General features: G+C 44.9%; 1 protein-coding gene across 1 annotated transcript in view; it reads right to left on the bottom strand.

Moving 5' to 3' along the window:
- The window catches only part of LOC129704489 (cadherin-related family member 3-like), a 35,357-nt gene extending 22,130 nt beyond the window's left edge, over positions 1-13,227 (bottom strand). The window contains exons 1-7 of the mRNA XM_055647599.1: positions 12,805-13,227; positions 10,897-11,062; positions 8,222-8,313; positions 6,346-6,437; positions 4,060-4,167; positions 2,246-2,442; positions 166-343 (exon numbers count right to left, since the gene is read on the bottom strand). Of these exons, the coding sequence (XP_055503574.1) occupies positions 166-343; positions 2,246-2,442; positions 4,060-4,167; positions 6,346-6,437; positions 8,222-8,313; positions 10,897-11,062; positions 12,805-13,179 (1,208 nt within the window). The 5' untranslated portion in view covers positions 13,180-13,227. The remainder of the gene's footprint in view (positions 1-165; positions 344-2,245; positions 2,443-4,059; positions 4,168-6,345; positions 6,438-8,221; positions 8,314-10,896; positions 11,063-12,804) is intronic.
- Positions 13,228-22,760: the final 9,533 nt, after the last annotated feature.

Consider the following 22,760-nt stretch of genomic DNA (forward strand, 5'->3'; position numbering starts at 1 on the left):
TGATCTACTGGTGATTCTTGATTAGTAGGTGGGGCGATGGGTTACGGGGAGAAGGCAGGAGAATGAGAGAGGAGAGGGCAAGATAGAATGGCAGAGTAGACCTGATGGGCCGAATGGCCTAATTCTGCTCCTGCAACTTATGAACTGCTGGTGTAAAGTAATTACCTGTACACAATCGGGTCGCACGATGGAACATTGTCATTAATTGGAAGGATGTTTGTTCTGACTGGAATTTTCGCACACTTCAGGCCTTGATCACAGGCTTCAGCGGAGAATGTCTGAACTGCCTGAAACCCGTTCTGATCCCGATCCACTTGTGTGAAAATAATCACAGTCCCTGTATCTGGAAGATGAAGAAAGATGAGGCTACATCGGCCTTGATAGGCATGCCGGATATGATCACAGACACGTTGCCTGCTGCTGGCCCACAAACCGATGATGCGCGGCACGGAGGTGCAGCGGTAGAGCTGCTGCCTCACAGCGCCAGAGACCCGGGTTTTGATCCTGACTACGGGTGCTGTCAGAACGGAGTTTGCAGGTTCTCCCCGTGAGTTTTCTCTCTGAGATCTTCGGTTTCCTCCCACGCCCCAGGTTTGCAGGTCAATTGGCCTCGGTAAAATTGTAAAATTTGTCCCTAGTGTGTTTGTAGGATAATGCTAGCATACGGGGTGATCGCTGGTCGGTGCGGACTCGGTGGGCCGAAGGGCCTGTTTCTGTGCTGTATCTCTAAACTAAACTAAAGTTATCTAATCCTTTAAGGTCTGCAAGCCCTCTAAAAATAGTTGCTTTGGATAAACTGGTTCCCCGGGGCCATTATTAATTTGACACCTTAAGCTTTGACACCTTAGATACAGCAAGTTGATGGAAGAGAGATACCTCGAGGATGATTTTACAAATATAAACCCTAACCTGACGGCTTCATAGAAATGAAGAACAAAGACTTGTAACAACTAGTTCCCACCATTTATGTGGCTGACATTCGGCTGTGACAGCCTGTGGAGAAGAGCTTCCAGAAGAAGAGCATTCATTGTCAAACGAAAATAGCAAAGGCACGGTGGTGCAGCGGTAGTGTTGCTCCTTAGGCCCCTGTCCCACTTTCACAACCTAATTCACGACCTCTGCCGAGTTTGCCCTTGACTCATACTCGCAGCATGGTCGTCACGAGGTCGTGGGAGGTCGTAGGTAGGTCGTAGCAGGTCATGATGCTAGTCGTGGGTACTCAAGTAGGTCGGGGCGTTTTTTTCAACTTGATGAAAAATGTCCACGAGTAAAAAAGGTCGTGAATTAGGTCGTGAAAGTGGGACAGGCCCTTTACAGAGACCCGGGTTCAATCCTGACTACGGGCGCTGTCTGTACGGAGTTTGTACGTTCTCCCCGTGACCTGCGTGGGCTTTCTCCGGGTGCCCCGGTTTCATCCCACACTCCAAAGACGTACAGGTTTGTAACTGGCTTCGGTAAAATTGTAAATATTTCGCAGTGTGCAGAGTCATGCTAGTGTACGGGGATCGCTAGTCGGCGATGAGTCGAAACAAATAAAAATGTCTATTTTCCACACAGTGTCTCTAAAGTCCAAAGTCTTATGTCTACAAATTGCTGTAATTTGCAGGTGGATATCACAAATAGCTCATCAGTCTGCATCTAACCCATATCCCTCCATTTTCTATTCCACCATTCAATCATGGATGATCTATCTCTCCCTCCTAATCCCATTCTCCTGCCTTCTCCCCATAACCTCTGACACCTGTACTAATCAATAAACCATCTATCTCTGCCTTAAAAATATCCACTGACTTGGCCTCCACGGATTCACCACCCACCCTCTGACTAAAGAAATTTCTCCTCATCTCCTTCCTAAAAGAACGTCCTTTAATTCTGAGGCTGTGACTTCTAGTCCTAGACTCTCCACTGGTGGAAACATCCTCTCCACATCCACGCTATCCAAGCCTTTCACTATTCTGTATGTTTCAATGAGGTCCCCCCTCATTCTTCCAAACTCCAGGGAGTACAGGCCCAGTGCCGACAAACGCTCATCATAGGCTAACCCACTCATTCCTGGGATCATTCTTGTACACCTCCTCTGGACCCTCTCCAGAGCCAGCACATCCTTCCTCAGACATGTTGCCCAAAATTGCACACAATATTCCAAATGCGGCCTTACCAGCGCCTTAAAGAGCCTCAGCATGACATCTCTATTACTTCCTACGCATTAATGTTGAAGACTTTCTTCAAGTGCAGAGAAGCTTACCTCTATCAATGGTGAAATAAGTGTTTGCAGGGTCAAGCTGGAAGGTGATTTTGCTCTTCACATCAGCGTCTGTAGCTGTGCAGGTGGCAATAGTTGTCCCTACTGCAAGCTCTTCATCCAAGTCTATAATCGCTGTCGTCCCTGAGTTGGAATCTTCTTTCAGTTCAGTTTCTTTGCCATTAGTTAGACTCTTGAAACTGTGCAAAATGATCTTAGTTGAGCCGAAGTAGTGCAAAACATGCAGATTTTTCAACAAAATTCCATAAAATTATTCTTAAACCAGATTCAAAATGCACAATGATTGTGCCAGTCATCAACAAAACGGCACGGTGGTGCAGCGCCAGAGACCTAGGTTCGATCCTGACCACGGGCGCTGTCTGTATGGAGTTTGTACGTTCTCCCTGTGACCGCGTGGGTTTTCCCCGAGAGCTACGGTTTCCTCCCACATTCCTACGGAAGGTTTGTAAATTGTCTCTAGTGTGTGTTGGATAGTGTTAATGTGTGGGGATCGCTGGTCGGCGCGGACTTAGTTGGTCAAAGGGCTGTTTCTGCGCTGTATCTCTAAACTAAACTAAACTAAAACATCTGGTAGCCCTATTTATGCATTAAATATTTTCAGAAATAAACTGTGCAAAGGCCATTTGTTCGATGTTGAAGATGACTAACAGTTTGGAAATTTATTGGAAATTAGGCAAACTATTCTTGTCTGCATGTTATCAGTAAATTAAACTAACATGAAGTTAAATTAATCGGTAAAACAACATTCAACAATGAATTCTGCATAAAATCTTTGAAAGGTTAGTGATGTAATAAAACTTGTCAATGATATAAAAACTAATCACTACATTTCATTTGTGGAATAACAGTAACAACTTAATGTGGTGTTAAAGTTAATGGGGCCCTATTTAGACTGTCTTTAAAACATAACAAACTGGGAATTCTGAAGATTTAGGCTTTACAGCATAATGTTTAGTGGCAGAGATTTAAATATTGAAGTACATCCACTTGTGAAATAGCTGAGCCAATCATTTTTAACTGAAGCCACTCCAGCTAAAAGCCCTGTCCCATTCATGGTAATGGCCACTCGTTGGTGCTCGGGGCTCGTGGATGAGTCTTCCCGTGCTTACCTGCCGTTAGCGAGTCTTCCCAAGCACCTGCCGTTAGCGCTAAGAGACGTACGCGAGCTCTGACGTGCCCGCCACGTTCATTCTCCGTGCTTACCACAAGTTTGATTTTTTCTTTTAACTCGGGAGAGCTCTTGGAATGAACTCGTACCGTGGGACAGGGCTTTAAGGAAGCAATCGGAAATTCAACATGGGATTCATTCCATCACAGGTTCTTTCTGTACCAACTCAGAAATGGTACTCAAGCTGGAAACCACTCCATGCTTTCCAATTTGGTTTTGGCTTCAGTTTTGGAGAGGCCCTTCGGCCCATCGAGCCCACACCAACCAGTGATCCTCGCACATTAACACTACCCTAAACACACTGGGGACAATTTACAATTATACCAAGGCAATTAACCTACAAACATGCTCGTCTTTGGAGTGTGGGAGGAAACTGAAGATCTCGGAGAGAACCTACGTGGTCACAGGGAGAACGTACAAATTCCATACAAACAACCCGTCGTCAGGATCGAACCCGGTTCTCCGGTGCTGTAAATGCTACTCTACAGCTGCGCCACCGTGCCACCCTCGATTATTAATTTCATGGGTGAGAACGTTGTAATACTTGGATGTATGAAGGTATGCGCAGTGGGACCACCACAAACTACCCTTAATATATATTACAGGTCAAATAAGTATTGACACTTACGTGCAAGAGAGTACTGGACTGTTGTCATTGACGTCAGTGACAAATATCTTCACCGTTCCAATAATGAAGAGACCACTCGAATCGTTCACCTTCACCTCCACTGAATAGCTTCAAATTGCAAAGACTGGTGTTAGTTTAAAATAAATGCCGCTAATAAACTGTGCGTGATAATTAGTATCACAGAAGAATATCAAGGTAGGTGTGAATATATAGAACATACAACAGTACAGAAGATACTCCAGAGTCACTGACCCATTGAGTAACTCCAGCACTTTGTGTCTACCTTCAGTATAAACCAGCATCTGCAGTTCCTTATTTGTTTGCTGTTTGTTTTTTGTGTGTACAGTATGTGCGTGGGTGTGTGTGTGCATGCATGTGTGTGTGTGTGTGTGTGTGTGTGTGTGTGTGTGTGTGTGCGTGTGTGTGTGTGTGTGTGTGTGTGTGTGCGTGCGTGGGTGTGTGTGTGTGTGTGTGGGTGTGTGTGTGTGCATGCGTGTATATATAATTTAAATTCTCATAATTAAATATTTATATACATCTATATAATTAATATTCTCATCTTGACCACTTCCTGTTTGCGTTGTATATTATTTTTAGAAAAACCGCTACCATAGATTGCTATGATTTTTGGCCATCTTACTCACAGTCCCACTCTGCTGAGGCAGCCCCGAGGATTTTTCCGATAGATGAAAAATAGAAAAGTTATGAATGTTTAAAAAATCTTGAGATCCACTCGCCTGTCAATCACAGCAATGAAGGTAACGCCCCTTCCCTGGGGAGGGGGGCAGGACTATAAAACCCCAGATGCCTGGGCGTGACTGCAAGATGGCGAGGGAAAGACCACGACTCTCATTCTAAGCTGTGAATCAAATGAACTTTGAGTCTGAAGAAGGGTCTTGACCCGAAACATCGCCCATTCCTTCTCTCCAGAGATGCTGCCTGTCCCACCGAGTTACTCCAGCATTTTGTGTTTATCTTCAGTCTGACTCAGTCAGGTTTTTAGTGAATGTGAGAATATTTATTCCCTCCTTATTCTTGCATTTAGTGAATTTCCTCACAGATTTTCCTTTATTTTGCGCACCCATTTCTTCCACAATCCCGTCCCCTTTCTCCTTCCCCCTGTTCCCTTCCACCTCTATCCTTTCATCCAGCTTCACATTTCACACTCACACCATTTTATCCTTTCATCTCTGGCCTTTGTCCAACCATCTGCCAATCAAACACCCTCAATTTTACTGTAGACTTTCGACTTTAGAAATACAGCGTAGTAAAAGGCCCTTCAACCCGCCGAGTCCGCGCCGACCAGCGATCACCCGTACACTAGAAATATGCCACACACTAGGGACATTTTACAATTTGTGGAAGCCAATTTACCGACAAACCTGTACGTCTTTGGAGTGTGGGAGCAAACCGGAGCACCCACAGAAAACCCACGTGGTCACAGGGAGAACGTACTAACTCGGTACAGACTAACTCGGTTCGTGGTCAGGATCGAACTGGAGTCTCTGGTGCTGTAAGTGATGTTAGGCAGCAACTGTGCCACTGTGCCACCCTTTATCCACCCATCACTTGCCAAACTTTGTCCCACCTCCACCCGTCTTCTGATTTTCCGCCCCCCCCCCCCCCCCCGCCCCCCCAGAAACGTTCCCTATCCATGATCTCCAGAGATGCTGCCTGAACCTTCTTCACAGTTATTGAAGCATAAAACCATCATGCGATCTACTTGCAACCAAAGGAGACAACTTGTTTCTGAACCATTATTGCCCCTCAGTGACCATAAAGTTAAAAGATGCATTAGAGTTAATGAATTTTGCTTCTTACAATTGCCTGATATTTTCTCCTAACTGCTCTTTCACTGTTAATAACAGACTATGAAGCACTCCAATGAGGTTATAAAAAAATATGATAAGATGCTCTGTGAACATTTATTCTATTTTATTATTTTATTCTCTTTAGCCTCTTTTATTGTTTATGAATCATGTAAACAGGCCCTTCGGCCCAACTTGCCCACACTGGCCAACGTGTCCCATTAACACTAGTCCAACCTGCCTGCATTTGGCCCATATCCCAACAAACCTGTCTCATCCATGTAACTGTCCAATTGTTACTTAATCATTGCAATAGTCCATGCCTCAACCACCTCCGTCCGGGCAGCTCGTTCCAGGCACATTTTTAATAGTTTTTTTTTTTTTCTCTTTCATTTACACAAAGGGGATGGAAGCAAATGGTGGTGCGTGTATGAGGAATGTAAATATAAGCAAATACGCTGGCATGTGTTTGATTTACCTCTTCGATGCACTTTCGTAATCTAGTGTCTTCCCTACAGATATTGAGCCTGTGACATCTATCTGGAAGTCATTGCTGCCTGTGAGTGAATACTGTTGAAAATAATAACACCAGTTAAAATGTTTGAAAATAAAATTGAAAAACATACACTTAATTTCTTTAGTAAAGATACATCATAGTGCGTTACATGTGTTGAACATATTGTGAACAGAGCAATGGTTTAGAGGGATTGGAGTCAAACGTGGGCAGGTGGGACTCGTGTGGAAGGGGCATCTTGGTTGGCATGTTGCCCTATCTGCACTAGTAGATGGATGTTTGGTCAACCATCTTCCAATTCCAAAAACCCCCACCTCACCTGTATCTACCTGCCAGGCTTTGTCCAGCCCCTACTCCTCCAGCTTTCTCTCCACCACATAGCTCGCTGGGGCACGCCTGAAGACTCGTCAGTCAATGGGACCTCACCTGAAGGCTTGTTGGTCGGCGTAACCGGGAGTGAACTGGAACGTCGGACATGAGGAGTAAGGAGGGTGAACTGGGGCAATGTCTCCAGCGCCATAAAGGTCGGCTGCTGGTCACCCCAGGGCCCCAGGGACACGAAGATGGCCGGGAGAGTGGAGAGGAGAGGAGAGGAGAGGAGAGGAGAGGAGAGGAGAGGAGAGGAGAGGGAGAGGAGGAGAGGGAGGAGAGGAGAGGAGAAGAGGAGAGGGACGTCGGTTTGCAACAAACTTCTCCAGTACATCGAGCACGAGGGTCGACCGGACATTGGACTTTGGAGAACGGTGCAACGAAATGGCAGCGCCCGCACGTGTTACAAAAGCAAAAAAACTCTTACAGTGCAGTTGTATGTGTGACAAATAAAATTCCATGAATCCAATCAGCCTGAAGAAGGGTCCAGACCTGAAACATCGCCTATCCATGTGCTCCAGAGGTGTTGTCTGATCCGTTGAGTTACTCCAGCACTTTGCATCTTTTTTGGGGGGGATTAGCACCAAGACTGTCGGCTGGCGGGAAATTCCTCCTCCGTGGCCCGAAAGACGTGGGGTTGCATGAGTGGATGCGTGTTTATAGCGTGTTAATAACATGGCTCTAAATTAACAAGCTCACTCCAACACACCCCAGGAGTTTAAAGACAACATGGAAATGACACATCAGTGCGGTGAGAACTTGTTCCTGCAGTTACTATAGAAGCATGTTGCCAATGCACAACAAGGCAATGATCGATGTAATGTTGATGCAAGGAGCTGTAGGTGCTGGTTCACACAAAAGGACACCAAGATATGATGAGCGTCTGACATCACTGGGCCTCCACCCGCTGGAGTTTAGAAGGATGAGAGGGCTCCTCATTGAAACTTGCCGAATAGTGAAAGGCCTGGATAGAGTGGATGGGGAGAGGATGTTTCCACCAGTGGGAGAGTCTAGGACCAGAGTACAAAGCTTCAGGATAAAAGTATGTTCCTTTAGAAAGGAGATGAGGAGGAATTTCTTCAGTCAGAGGGTGGTGAATACGTGGAATTCATTGCCTGTGGAGGCCAAGTCAATGGATATTTTATACGTGGAGATTGATAGATTCTTGATTAGCTCAGGTGTCAGAGGTTATGGGGAGAGTGGGGTTGAGAGGGAAAGATAGATCAGCCATGATTGAATGGCGGAGTGGACTTGATGGGCCAAATTGAATAATTCTGCTTCAGCAACTTATGAACCTGTGAAGTGCTGAGATAACTCAGCGGGTCAGGCAGCATCTCTGGAGCAGATGGAGAGGTGAGGTCTCGGGGCGGGCCCTTTCATCACTTGTGGTCGATGAAATGGTGTTGCATCACAGACTGCAAGTATTCTTCAACAATAAGAACCCTTTTAAATAAATAAACCACAGACATACCTGCAAAGCATCATGTTGGTCTGGATCTTTTGCCGAAACTTTGTAGATTATCGTGTTGACAGGTGTATCTTCCGAAACATAAACTTCAGCAACTGCAAAATTGATTAGGTTTCAAAATTCAGAATCGCAGTGTTTAATAACAAAATTCTAAACTTTATTCTTGGATCTAGAGGGCGAATAATTAAAGTTTCAGTTTCAGTTTCAGTTTAGTTTATTGTCACGTGTACCGAGGTACAGTGAAAAGCTTTTGTTGCGTGCTAACCAGTCAGCGGAAAGACAATACATGATTACAATCGAGCCGTTTACATTGTTTGGATACATGATAAGGGACTAATGTTTAGTGCAAGTGGATTGAAGGGCCGAATGGCCTCTTCCTGCACCTATTTTCTATGTTTGTATGTTTCTGAACCCAGCAAAATCCAATCAAGGATAATCTCAGGGGCACCAAAGAGGTAGATAGTAGTTCAGCACTGCTCTCTGGTTGTGGTAGGATGATTCAGTTGCCTGATAACAGCTGGGAAGAAACTGGCCCTGAATCTGGAGGTGTGCGTTTTCACACTTCCGTACCTTTTGCCCGATGGGAGAGGGGGGAAGAGGGAGTGGCCGGGGTGCAGCAGTCTGATAGGCAGGTATTTTCACACAGAGGCTGGTAGGTATTTGCAAAAAACTGCCAGAGAAAATGGTAGAGACACAATGTTTAAAAAAATATTGTTAAGCTCTAAAATTCGAAATCCAAGTTCTTTACAATGAAATGTTTATGATATGTGTGAAATTATAGTAGCCCAAAAGAACAATGCACTTTAACGATCGGTTAAAAATTATAATCAGACCTTGAAAATGGGGAGAATTTACACATATTCTTTTACACAAAGGGTGGTGGGTGTATGGAACGAGCTGCCGGAGGAGGTAGTTGAGACAGGGACTATCATACTATAGTTAATGACCCATATCCTTTCAATTATTAATTTTAAATATGTTTTCTGTCAATTGAATAATGTTAATAACTGGACTTACTTTTTTCCATCATATTGTAATTTATTTATAAGTAAATTATTTATCATTATTCCCGATTTGGTAATATAAAATATATCTGTCCAAATGCTCAAATATACTTCAGAAATCATTATTTATAAGTATATGATGAAAAAACAAGTTCAGTTATTAAGTATTAAAGTATTTAAGTTTATTTATATTTAGTATATAGTATATTTGGACATTTGTACCGGTACATGGATAGGACAGGTTTAGAGGGATACGGGCCAAACGCGGGCAGATGGGACTAGTGCAGCTGGGACATGTTGGTCGGTGTGGGCAAGTTGGGCTGAGGAGCCTGTTTCCACACTGTATCACTCTATGACTATTAATAGGCAAATGTTTCATCTGCTTGAATCTGGTGCTTGTACCATGTAGGGTGTCAGCCCATGCATGTAACACTGTTTCATGCCTCTAGTAACAGAATTTGACGTTTGTGCGGGAGTGATTGACATGGATGGGCTGATCTGGGCTGCGATTGTGCGCCATCTATCATAATGATAACCCTTCCATTATTTTGATCCCCAAGAGATATTTTTGATTTCAACTAGAGTTACATAGCATTCATTTAGCTGGTTCACGAGGAAGCAGTGTTGGTATTTTCAAGCCAGTCTCATTCTCTGGTGAAGCTAATGGACAAATGAATGCTCCGAGTCGCAATCTGAAGCGATCTGCAAAGTGTTGCTAGGAAACGCCACAGATATCTCTTGCAGTAATCACTCGCTCCTGTGCTAAACATGGCTCGCACTAAATAACTGGCTAATAATCTGTTCAAGAAGCATTTTTGCATCTTCATGCCTATCTGATAAATATTTTTCACGAATGTCTGGTTATTGCTTGTAGCTTTGAAAGGCAGAATTATTATTTTTTTCAATTAATAGCACAACCAAATGCCACGGTGGCGCAGCGGTAGAGTTGCTGCCTCACAGTGCCAGAGACCCGGGTTCGATCCTGACAGTGGGCGCTGTCTGTATGGAGTTTGCACGTTCTCACCGTGACCACGTGGGTTTTCTCCGGGATCTACGGTTTCCTCCCACACTCCAAAGACGTACAGGTTTGCAGGTTAATTCCAGTCAGCGGAAAGACTAGACATGATTACAGTCAAGCTGTCCACAGTGAGGCAAGGTTAGTGGATCTTTAACTCTTATTTATTGGGAGATTTGGAGTTGATATCTGTTGGTGAATATAGGATTAATGAAGTTTAATTACTTTTGTTTAGTTTATTGTCACGTGTACCGAGGTACAGTGAAAAGCATTTGTCGTGTGCTAACCAGTCAGTGGAAAAACAATACATGATTACAAGTGAGCCATTCACAACGTGCAGATACATGACAAAGGGAATAACGTTGAATGAAAGATAAGGTCCAGTAAAGTCAGATTAAAGGTAGTCAAAGGGTCTCCAATGAAGTAGATGGGAGGTCAGGATCGCTCTCTAATTGGTGAGAGGACGGTTCAGTTGCCTGATAACAGCTGGGAAGAAACTGGAGGTGTGTGCGTTTTCACACTTCCGTACCTTTTTGCCCGAGGGGAGAGGGGAGAAGAGGGAGTGACCGGGGGTGAGACCGGTCCTTTGATTCTGTTGCTGGTCTTGCCGAGGCAGCGTGAGTTGTGTAACGCAAGACCTGCTTGAAATACCAACGTACCTTGAGTGGCCAACGTTCCCAGAAATACGGGCGGCTCGTTTACATCGAGAACCTTCACTATGATGGTCTGAGAGGCTGAGCTACCCTTCTGGTCCCTCACCAGCAGCTGAAGAGTGAATCGACTTGTACTTTCAAAGTCTAGTTTTGGATTGTTTGTTGTCACCAGCTGTTACAAAGATTAAAAGCATCGTAATCAATAGAAGTAAGTAAATGTATGAGGACCCCCCCCCGGATCCTGACCAACTTTTACCGCTGTACCATAGAGAGTATCCTGACCACCTGCTTCACGGTATGGTACAGCAGCTGCACTGCTGCGGACAGGAAGGCACTACAACGGGTGGTGAAAACCGCGCAGCACATCATCGGTGCCCCGCTCCCTGCCATGGATGCCCTCCACCGAAAACGGTGTCTGAGACGGGCTGGGAAGATCATCAAAGACCCCTCACACCCCAACCATGGACTGTTTGCCCTCCTCCCATCAGGGAGGCGGTACAGGAGCCTCAGGTCACGTACTAGTAGGATGAGGAACAGCTTCTACAATAATACAATTACACTGCTGAACTCGGAGTCCCGCCGATAGATTTCTCTGGTCCCTCCGTCCCCATTGTTTAATTATTCTGTATTTTTTGATTATTCTGTATCTTCTCTCTTTCTATTTTTTTTTATTTCTTTATGTACAACTACTACGGACTGACGCAAAACTGCATTTCGTTGTACTCATACTTGTATTTGTGCGATGACATTAAAGTTGAATTGAATTGAATTGAATTGAATGAAAACTGCCTTCAGAAACCTACTTTCTTCAGCCTTCAGAACCAAAGCATCACCTATACTGACTGACTCTCTGGGTTACTCCAGCACGTTGTGTCTTTCTTTCTAAACCAGCATCTGCAGTTCCGCCTTTCTACAATTTGGAAATATTTTGAACAAATATAAATTCATTGCTATGTTACTGAAAGGCAACACAAACAGGTGAAGGCATTCTAACAAAAAAGGCACAAGGTGCTGGAGTAATAACATCCTTGGAAAACATGGGCAGTTGATGTTTCGAGTTGGGACCCTCCTTCAGACATTAGTCATAGAGTGATACAGCGTGGAAACAGGCCCTTCAGCCCAGCATGCACACACTGACCAACAATGTCCCAGCTATGCTAGTCCCATCTACATCTACACTAGCAGTACCTTCTTGTTACTTAAAGCATGAAATTGTACATATCTGTGGAGGGTTCTGGCATTGATTAATAGCCCTGTCCCACGGTACGAGTTCATTCCAAGAGCTCTCCCGAGTTTAAATAAAATCAAACTCGGAGAATGAACGTAGCGGGTACGTCGGAGCTCGGGGACGTCTCTTAGCGCTTACAGGAGGTACTCGGGAAGACTCGCTAACGGCAGGTAAGCACGGGAAGACTCGTGAAGATTTTTCAACATGTTGAAAAATGTCCACGGGAGCCCCGAGTACCGACGAGTGGCCATCACGGTAAATCTCCGAGTTCGAATCAGGGCAAACTCGGGAGAGCTCTTGGAATGAACTCGTACCGTGGGACAAAGCTAAGAGGGCGGCACGGTGGCGCAGCAGTAGAGTTGTTCCCTCACAGCACCAGTGACCCGCGGTTCGATCCCCACTACGGTTACTTGTCCGTACGGAGTTTGTACGTTCTCCCCGTGACCACGTGGGTTTTCTCCAGGTGCTCTGGTTTCCTCCAACACTCCAAAGACGTACAGGTTTGTAGGTTAATTGGCTTGATATGAAAGTAAATTGTCCTTAGAGTGTACAGTAGGGTAATGTTAGTGTGCGGGGATTGCTGGTCGGTGTGGACTCGGTGGGCCTGTTCCCGCGCTGTATCTCCAAACTAAACAAAAACATTTGGTATACAAACAAGTTTACAGAAGACTTTCTCTAAAACTTACGTCCCATGTATTTGTTGCATTTGGAATGATTTCAAATGGATATTCCGCGGGATCAGCGTTAATGATGATTGGGCCACCGACTAAATGATCCCCTGGTGACACCGAAGTGGTGATGGTGGTGATCAGGTGATGCGCTGCCGTATCCTCCCTGATCTCAAGGTTCAGTGGGTTCACACCTGAGATAGTTGGTGTGCCCAGTGTACCTGGATGAATGAAAGAGAGGTACAAGTCAAGATTCAAAGCAGCTACAGTATATGGACAAGTATATAGACAGGCGGCAGGGTCGTGCAGCGGTAGAGATACTGCCTTACAGCACCAGAGTCCCGGGTTCGATCCGGACTTTGTACGGGTACGGAGTTTGTACGTTCTCCCCATCACCCGCGTGGATTTTCACAGAGATCTTCGGTTTCCTTGCCCCACTCCAAAGCCCAGGGTTGTAGGTTTATCTTCAAACTAAACTGAACTAAATATCTTTGTTTAGTTTTCAGTTTAGTTTAGAGATACTGCGCAGAAACAGGCTGTTCTCCCACCGAGTTCATGCCGACCAGCGAATCCCGCACACTAACACCGTTCTACACACACTAGGGATAATTTACAATTATACCAAGCCAATTAACCTACAAACCTGTACAATTTTGTAGTGTGGGAGGAAACCGAAGAACCCAGAGAAAACCCACGCAGGTCATGGGGAGAAGGTAAAAAATCCATACAGGCGGCACCCGCAGTCAGGATCGAACCCGGATCTCTGGCGCTATAACGCAACAACGCTACCGCTGCGCCACCCTGCCGCATAAACTATGACCATATAGCAATTACAGCACGGAAACAGGCCATCTCGGCCCTTCTAGTCCGTGCCGAACACTTACTCACCTGGTCCCATCTACCTGCACTCAGACCATAACCCTCCATCCTTTTCTGAGGAATCTGAGGAAGGACATTCTTGCCATAGAGGGAGTACAGAGCAGGTTCACCAGACTGATTCTGGGATGTCAGGACTTTCATATGAAGAAAGACTGGATAGACTCGGCTTGTACTCGCTAGAATTTAGAAGATTAAGGGGGGATCTTATAGAAACCTTACAACATTCTTAAGGGGTTGGACAGGCTAGATGCAGGAAGATTGTTCCCGATGTTGGGGAAGTCCAGAACAAGGGGCCACAGTTTAAGGATAAGGGGGAAATCTTTTAGGACCGAGATGAGGAAAACATTTTTCACGCAGAGAGTGGTGAATCTGTGGAATTCTCTGCCACAGGAGGTAGTTGAGGCCACAGTTCATTGGCTATATTTAAGAGGTGGCCCTTGTGGCTAAAGGGATCAGGGGGTATGGAGAGAAGGCAGGTACAGGATACTGAGTTGGATGATCAGCCATGATCATATTGAATGGCGGTACAGGCTCGAAGGGCCGAATGGCCTACTCCTGCACCTGTTTTCTATGTTTCTATGTTTCTCTTCCCGTCCATATACCTATCCAATTTATTTTTAAATGATAAAATCGAACCTGCCTCCACCACTTCCACTGGATGCTCATTCCACACAGCTACCACTCTCTGAATAAAAAAGTTCCCCCTCATGTAACTTAAACTATAAACTAAAGATGTCCAGTCTGAAGAAGGGTCTCGACCCGAAACGTCACCCATTCCTTCTCTCCAGAGATGCTGCCTGTCCTGCTGATTTACTCCAGTTTTTTGTGTCTATCTTCGGTTTAAACCAGCAGTTCCTTCCAACACTAAAATATTAACTATCTTTTTCTGCTGTAAGTATATTATTCAGATGATTCGCCATTACACTCAAACATTGTACACTCCATTGGTAATATAGCCATTGGTAATATAACTATGACTAACATTTGCAAACTGAGAACAGGAGGCAATATTTAATAAACGGTAAATGCTGACCTTTGAATAAAAAGAAGACAAACAAATCTCTCCACATTTTCTTCAAAATCAGTGTGTAGGAAGTTTGATCAGTTTAGCTACTGTCTTGAAGGCTGTTTGAATTGTTTGGAATTTAAAGGTTGCGTGGTTTCCTGGCATCGAGCACAAACAATAGATGGTTACACCCTCTGAACGCGTGAATGATTTAGCTGTCGGAGGCAGGCTCTGTCTATGAGTTGCCTTTCACTCACAGTTCTAGCTTACCCTCAGAGTGGTGTGTTCAGGGTGTTGAGAAATATGACCCTCTCACCTGTATCAATGCCTTCAACTGCAGCCCCTGCCTAAATAATTATAACGACACATTTGACACTGGATAGACTTAGTTTATACTCTCTAGAATTTAGGAGATTGAGAGGGGATCTTATAGAAACTTACAAAATTCTTAAGGGGTTGGACAGGCTAGATGCAGGAAGATTGTTCCCGATATTGGGGAAGTCCAGGACAAGGGGTCACAGCTTAAGGATAAGGGGGAAATCCTTTAAAACCAAGATGAGGAGAACTTTTTTCACACAGAGAGTGGTGAATCTCTGGAACTCTCTGCCACAGAGGGTAGTTGAGGCCAGTTCATTGGCTATATTTAAGAGGGAGTTAGGTGTGGCCCTTGTGGCCAAGGGGATCAGAGGGTATGGAGAGAAGGCAGGTATGGGATACTGAGTTGGATGATCAGCCATGATCATATTGAATGGCGGTGCAGGCTCGAAGGGCCGAATGGCCTACTCCTGCACCTAATTTCTATGTTTCTATGTTTCTATGGCACAGCTTCTTCCAATGTATTTCAAGACATTTTTAGGTGAAGGGGAAGAAAATTTAATAGGAACCTGAACAACATCTACTCAACAGCCAAATATCTGTAGCCTCCATTTGATCTGGTATTTTGTTGGTTCACATGCTTGATCAATGGTGTTTTATCATTAACGTTCTATTATTATTAATGTTTAGTGTTTCGAATGTTTAGGGTTCGATCCCGACTCTGGGTGCTGTCTGTAAGGAGTTTGTTCGTTCTCCCCGTGACCTGCGTGGGTTTTCCCCGAGATCTTCGGTTTCCTCCCGCACTCCAAAGACGTGCAGGTTTGCAGGTTAATTGGCTTGGTGTAAATGTAAAAATTGCCCCTAGTGTGTGTAGGATGGTGTTAATGTGCGGGGATCGCTGGTCGGCGCGGACCCGGTGGGCCGAAGGGCCTGTTTCCGCACTGTATCTCTAAACTAAACTAAAGATGGATAAAATGCAGACCATAAATTATATCTAGTGTAATCTTTCTGTGAATTATGATCATTAGTACCGCATGATATTGCTGTAATGGTATTTTATCTTACTGCCAGGGTCAAGGAAAGAGCGGCCTTGTTTTCACCAATCATTCCACCACCCCTTACAAGAAGCAGCAAGACAGACTCCATTGTATGCAGATGTCGAGATGTGTGTTCAACTCTGGCTGAGCAACTTGTAACCTTGTGTGTGGACTAGATTAGAAGACTTACTGTCAGTCTCTACTGCCATCTGCTGGACAAGAAATTAATCTCGGATAATATCAAATTTCCACAGTTGCCCACACCGACCAACATGTCCCATCTACGCTCGTCCCACCTGCCCGCGTTTGCCCCCTATCCCTCTCAAGGCTAGAGGCAGGAAACATGTTCCCGATGTTGGGGGAGTCCAGAACCAGGGGCCACCGTTTAAGAATAAGGAGTAAGCCATTTAGAACGGAGAAGAGGAAACACTTTTTCTCACAGAGAGTGGTGAGTCTGTGGAATTTTACGTCGGAGTCACGTGAGTGGCTACGTGAAGAAGCCCGCCAGGACGCATGCGTGTCATATCGCTACACGCATTGCGAAATGTCAGACGCGGTGGAACGACGTTCCCCCGCGGCGGCAGTTTAAAAGCCGCAACTTGCAGGTAAGAGTTTACTCTGCGGTCTTTTTTGTTTCCATTTCCAACTACAGGTGGGAACATGGACAAAACAAAGAAGACAAGGTCTGCAACAAAGCTGGTGAGGGAGGACCGCGGAGCAGCGGGCAGTCAGCAGCGGCCAGCGGCACTCGGATCACCGATAGTGGGATCAGCTGTGCCCGATGTCGCCTCCACACCGGCCAGATCCACGCGGCCGGGCGGTAAGGCTAGACACAAAACAAACAAGGTCCTGGACTCAGAGGAGTCCGACTTTGAACAACCGCGGGCGGCCAGCGCCCGAGAGCGCTGGAGCCGGATGGAGCGGTGTGTGGAGCATTTGCTCTAACGTGACAGACTCCGGGAAATGGAGTCGGGTCACTGTGGGCCCTATGATAAACCCACAGCAGTACCTCTTGAAGGGCTGCACAGTGCTTCTATCTCATCAGAGGGGAGCACTGCGGGTCCGTTCTGGGCTGACCTGGAAGAGGGGTCCGCAGAAGGAAAGACAAGTGTGCAAGGGATGCAGGAACGAGAGAACCTACTGGACATGTGGCCAATTTCATACAGCCAGACCAGACTGGTCAAAATCTGGAGCCAAAGCTTGCTGCCAGTATAGACTATATGTCTCTAAACCAGTTACAAGAGCAGGCTGTACTGGACACCACATCAAGACACCTGGCACCGGGCAACTGTATATCCCTGAATGTTCCAATAGTAAACAACTGTATATGGAAACACATTGGAACAGGAGTCAGAAGTATGGAAGTCAAATTACAAAAAGTACTGAAACTCCTAACGGGATAACAGTGTTTAAGAAGGAACTGCAGATGCTGGAGAATCGAAGGTATACAAAAAAGCTGGAGAAACTCAGCGGGTGCAGCAGCATCTATCGAGCGAAGGAAATAGGCAACGTTTCGGGCCGAAACCCTTCTTCAGACCGGGATAATAGCATTTGCCCACACAGTGGATGACAAGGACATGTCCCAGGACCAACAAGATGCACTGGCACTACTCTGCAATACTCAACATGAGATAAACAACATCAGGAAGAGTGCCATTCAACCCACACCAAACCCAAAATTCACGGGACTGTGCAAACCTGGGACCACAAAACCACCAATACTATTGTTTGGAGGCAACCTATCGAAGCAAGTCAAGGAGCTCGATGAGGAAGCAAAAACCCTGGGACTAATAAAAGGGACTCCAACAAAAACCCACTACAGCCAAAGACAGCACCCCTACGCACCCACCTGCAGAACTGGTGAAAGCTCGAAGGCCCGGTACTCAAAACATGAGTCTTTTTTAGGCCATGGCCCAGGCCGGCCTTCTTGGAAGATGCGGGGACCTCCAACGCCAACCAAACCGAAAATCCAGACACCAGCGCAACAACAGCAGCGAAGAACCTACAAAAAGAAGTAAACCTGCCACTGGTAACTATGGAGGTAGGTGGGTCTGGTTCCCTACAAAATACAGGGAGCATGGAGGTTGGGGGGAGATTACACTCTTTTCTGAATGCATGGAGCATGTTAACAACCGATACTTACATCTTAAGCAGTATCCAGGGATATACAATAGAGTTTATACACAAATACAGCCCTCCAGTTCAACATATACCGAACCGAATGTTCGTGCTTTCTGATAAAAGAAAAATCAAAAGCGCAAGCTGAACTGGAGCGGCTTTACGTAAAAGGTGTAATTGAAAAAACTCAACACGAACCATTAGAATTCGTGTCCAATATATTTACCAAAAACAAAAAAGATGATGGTTGTCGCATCATCATAGATCTGACAAAATTGAATACATTTGTACGATATATTCACTTCAAAATGGAAACCTTTGTTACTGCTAAACAATTAATTTCCAAAGGTTACTTCATGGCCAGCATCGATTTAAAAGATGCTTACTATTCAGTGCCTATACGAGGTGACCACAGATGTTACTTAAAATTCAACTGGATGGGACAACGCTGGCAGTATAAAGCACTGCCAAATGGGTTATCATCAGCCCCCAGGCTGTTCACAAAAATTTTGAAACCAGCCCTAGCGTTTCTACGGAAACGTAAACACATGGTCATGGCATATTTAGATGACATACTCATTGTGGGCAAAACTTTGGAATTGGCCAAACAAACTGTAACAGCCACAAAACAGTTATTTGAAAAACTGGGATTTATTATCCATCCAGTTAAATCTAAACTAACGCCTTCCACTACTATGGACTATTTGGGGTTCACCATTGACTCAGTTCACATGTCGGTGACTCTGCCTAAGGGAAAGGCTAGAGATTTAATAGAGGCTTGCAATAACCTCATTGACATCAGCAAACCATCCATCAGATTGGTAGCAAAAGTAATTGGCAAAATGGTGGCTGCCTTTCCAGCCACACAATTTGGACCTCTACATTACCAAAACTTACAGTGAGCAAAAATACAAGCACTCAAAATTAATGCAGGTCACTTTGACAGACCAATGAAACTACCAATCAAAGCCAAAATGGAACTAAAATGGTGGATAGATAACATCTGGCTTTGTTCCAATCCAATCATTGTCAGTAACCCTTCCATGGTACTACAAACTGATGCCAGTGCACTTGGGTGGGGAGCCACCAATACCATCACCAGCTGTGGAGGTAGATGGACTGCTCAGGAGGCATCATTATTACTCACACTGGGCATAAACTACCTGGAAATGTAGGGAGCATTCCATGGCCTAAAGTCATATTGTACTGGGTCATATCACCAGCATGTTAGACTACAGATATACAATACCACTGTGGTAGCATACATTAACCACATGGGTGGAAACAAATCGACATCATGTGACAATCTGGCTAATACAATTTGGCAATGGTGTATCCAGAGAGATATTTGGATATCAGCCACTTACCTACCAGGAAGACTAAATTTAGTGGCAGACACCAGGTCACGCAAATTTAATGAAAACACCGAATGGATGTTGAATAAAAAAGTATTTGCTGATATTACAGCAAAATATGGAACACCAGATATCGATCTATTCGCATCCAGACTTAACCACCAGTTATCTAATTATGTTTCATGGGAACCAGACCCTGGGGCAGCGGCGACAGATGCATTTTCGCTGCATTGGGGGAAATTGTTTATTTACACATTCCCTCCTTTCTGCCTCATCAGTCGGGTATTAAGGAAAATACAACAAGACTCTGCGTCTGGTATTTTGGTAGTACCCGATTGGCCTACTCAACCATGGTTCCCAGTGGTATTAAACATGGTATTAGAACCATGTATCACCATCAATCAATCAATCAATCAACCTTTATTGTCATCTTGCAAGCAACAGTTGTACAGTGCAAAATGAAAAGACGTTTCCCAGGGAATAGCGGAGCATCGCACATGAAATTTAAAACATTTCACACATAATAACACTAAAAACAATCCAGTCCCTGATGGAACAGTATAAATAGTTAAAAGCAGGTAAAACATGAAGTTAAAATACAATAAACCAATCATAAAAATGTCCGGGGCAGCTGATTTGAGTGGCCAGTGCCAGTTAATAAAGTGTCCATGCCAGCCGCAGAATCAAGTGACTGTGAGTACAGAGTGACTGTTTAGCAGCCTCACAGCCTGTGGTAGGAAGCTGTTTAGCAGTCTTGTAGTCCGGGCTTTGATGCTTCGATATCTCTTGCCTGATGGCAGGAGATCCAGGTGTATGTGGAGGGGGTGCAGTTTGTCCTTAGCAATTCTCTGAGCTTTTTTCAGACAGCGGCTCTGGAACAGTTCTTGTACCGAGGGTAGGGAGACGCCAATGATCCTCTCTGCTCCCCTCACTACCCTCTGCAGAGCCTTCCTGTCCGAGCAGTTGCAGGTGGAGTACCACGTATTTATGCAGTACGTGAGTACAGACTCCACCGTACCCCTGTAGAAAGTCCTGAGGATGTTGGTGGGGAGTGAGACCTGTTTTAGTTTCCTCAGGAAGTGCAGTCGCTGATGGGCCCGTTTGACGGTCCCAGTGGTGTTCCTGTAATTTGCTATCCCACATAGACCAGATTTATTGCTACATCCCGTAGCAAGGGATAGCCACCCATGCCATAAACATTTGAACTTATTAATTTGTAGAGTTTAACTCAGAGAGTTTACTCAGAGAGTGGTAGCGGTGTGGAATGAGCTTCCAGTGGAAGTGGTGGAGGCAGGTTCATTGGCATCATTTAAAAATAAATTGGATAGGCATATGGATGAGAAGGGAATGGAGGGTTATGGTATGAGTGCAGGCAGGTGGGACTAAGGGGAAAAAAAGTTGTTCGGCACGGACTTGTAGGGCCGAGATGGCCTGTTTCCGTGCTGTAATTGTTATATGGTTATATGGTTATATGGTTTAAAAACACCTCTACTACAACTGGGACTGACGGACCGAACAGTGAACATGATCTCGGCGGCCCAAAGACAGTCAACCAAAAAACAGTATCTGGTCTATATCAGGAAGTGGGAGATGTACTGTCATAAAAACAACATCACCTACAGAAACATGAACATCCCGTCTGTTCTGGAATATCTGGCAGGCCTCCACTATGATGAGGGGCTCAGTTACAGTGCCATCAACTGCGCCAGAAGTGCCCTATCGACTTACCTATGGCAGGGGACGTTACACTGTTGGGACTCACCCACTGGTAACAAAACTTATGAGGGGAATTTTTAATACTAATTCCCCAAGAACCAGGTACTCCCGAATATGGGATGTAAATATTGTCCTGAAGATGCTCAGGAATTGGTCTCCAGCAACAGCTCTGTCCCTACACAGACTGACATTAAAAACAGTCATGCTAATGGCATTGGTCATGGCACAGAGGGTACAGTCACTGCATAAACTAAGACTGGACAACATGACTTCCTCAACAGAAAATATTACGTTTCATATCTATGAGTTAGTTAAGCAGAACAGACAGGGATCAGCGGGCCTCAATATACAATTTAGGTCATACCCAACAGATGACCGTCTCTGTATAGTAAGACATCTGTCGTTATACATGGAGAAAACGAAAATCCTAAGAGGCAATGAGAAGGCACTTTTGGTCAGCCACAAGCAACCACACAAAAGAGTGATGGTCCAGACCATCTCAAGATGGCTGAAACAGGTGCTAACACAGGCTGGGGTGGATACTAATATTTTAAAATCTCATTCCACCAGGGCTGCAGCTACATCGGCAGCGATACAGTTGGATGTACCAATGGGCCAAATCCTCAAGGCAGCAGGATGGTCTGGGGAAAAAACATTCCAATTATTTTACAACAAACCAGTAATGAAACCTGGAACGTTTGCAGAAACAATTTTAAGTTCTGTAAATTAATTTAAACCCATAAAAAGGGGTTATAATTTTGTGTTAATAAATTTTATGATTTCAATGTCGAATTCATGTCCAAATTATGTTAACACAATTCCTCCTAGTCATCAAGGCAGACGTGATGCATGGACTTGTTTCCACGGCATGAAATCACAGAGCTTTAAAATCATCACGTGACTCCGAAGTAAAATAGTAAGATTAAACGTGAACTTACCAGTTTGAAGTTTGATCTGTATTTTATGATCAGACTCCACCGTACCCCTGTAGAAAGTCCTGAGGATGTTGGTGGGGAGTGAGGCCTCTCAGGTTCCTATTAAATCTTTCCCTCCTCACCTTAAACCTATGTCTGCTTCTCGATTCCCCTACTCTGGGCAATAGGTTGTGCATTTGCCCGGTCAGTCAGTGCCAGACTTGATGCCAAGTTAAACCATGGAGTAATTAAATCCAAATTAAAGCCAAATCACAAGCAAATGGGACTAGCTTAGTCGACATCTTGGTCGGCATTGCCGGGATGGGCCAAATGCTGTGACTATATATTTTTATCATTCAAATGTGATTTAATTAATATCTCAATAGCAACCAATTTTGTAAAAAGTGATATCTAGTGAGTGCAAAGTGTTTTGTGGTAACTCACGTGGCAGCTTAATGCTCCTCGACTCTGTATCTGCTCGGAGACGAAAGTTAACAAGAGAAACCAAGTTACCCAAATCTACATTCGACGTATTGGGAGGTTGCAAGCAGTCGAGGTCACGACCCGTGACCCGTAATGTTCCCACTGGAGTACACGCGGTGAACTGTAGATAAGCATTTACTATGGCTGGCGA

Source organism: Leucoraja erinacea, chromosome 16 (genome assembly GCF_028641065.1).
Source record: "Leucoraja erinacea ecotype New England chromosome 16, Leri_hhj_1, whole genome shotgun sequence".
NCBI lineage: Eukaryota > Metazoa > Chordata > Chondrichthyes > Rajiformes > Rajidae > Leucoraja > Leucoraja erinaceus.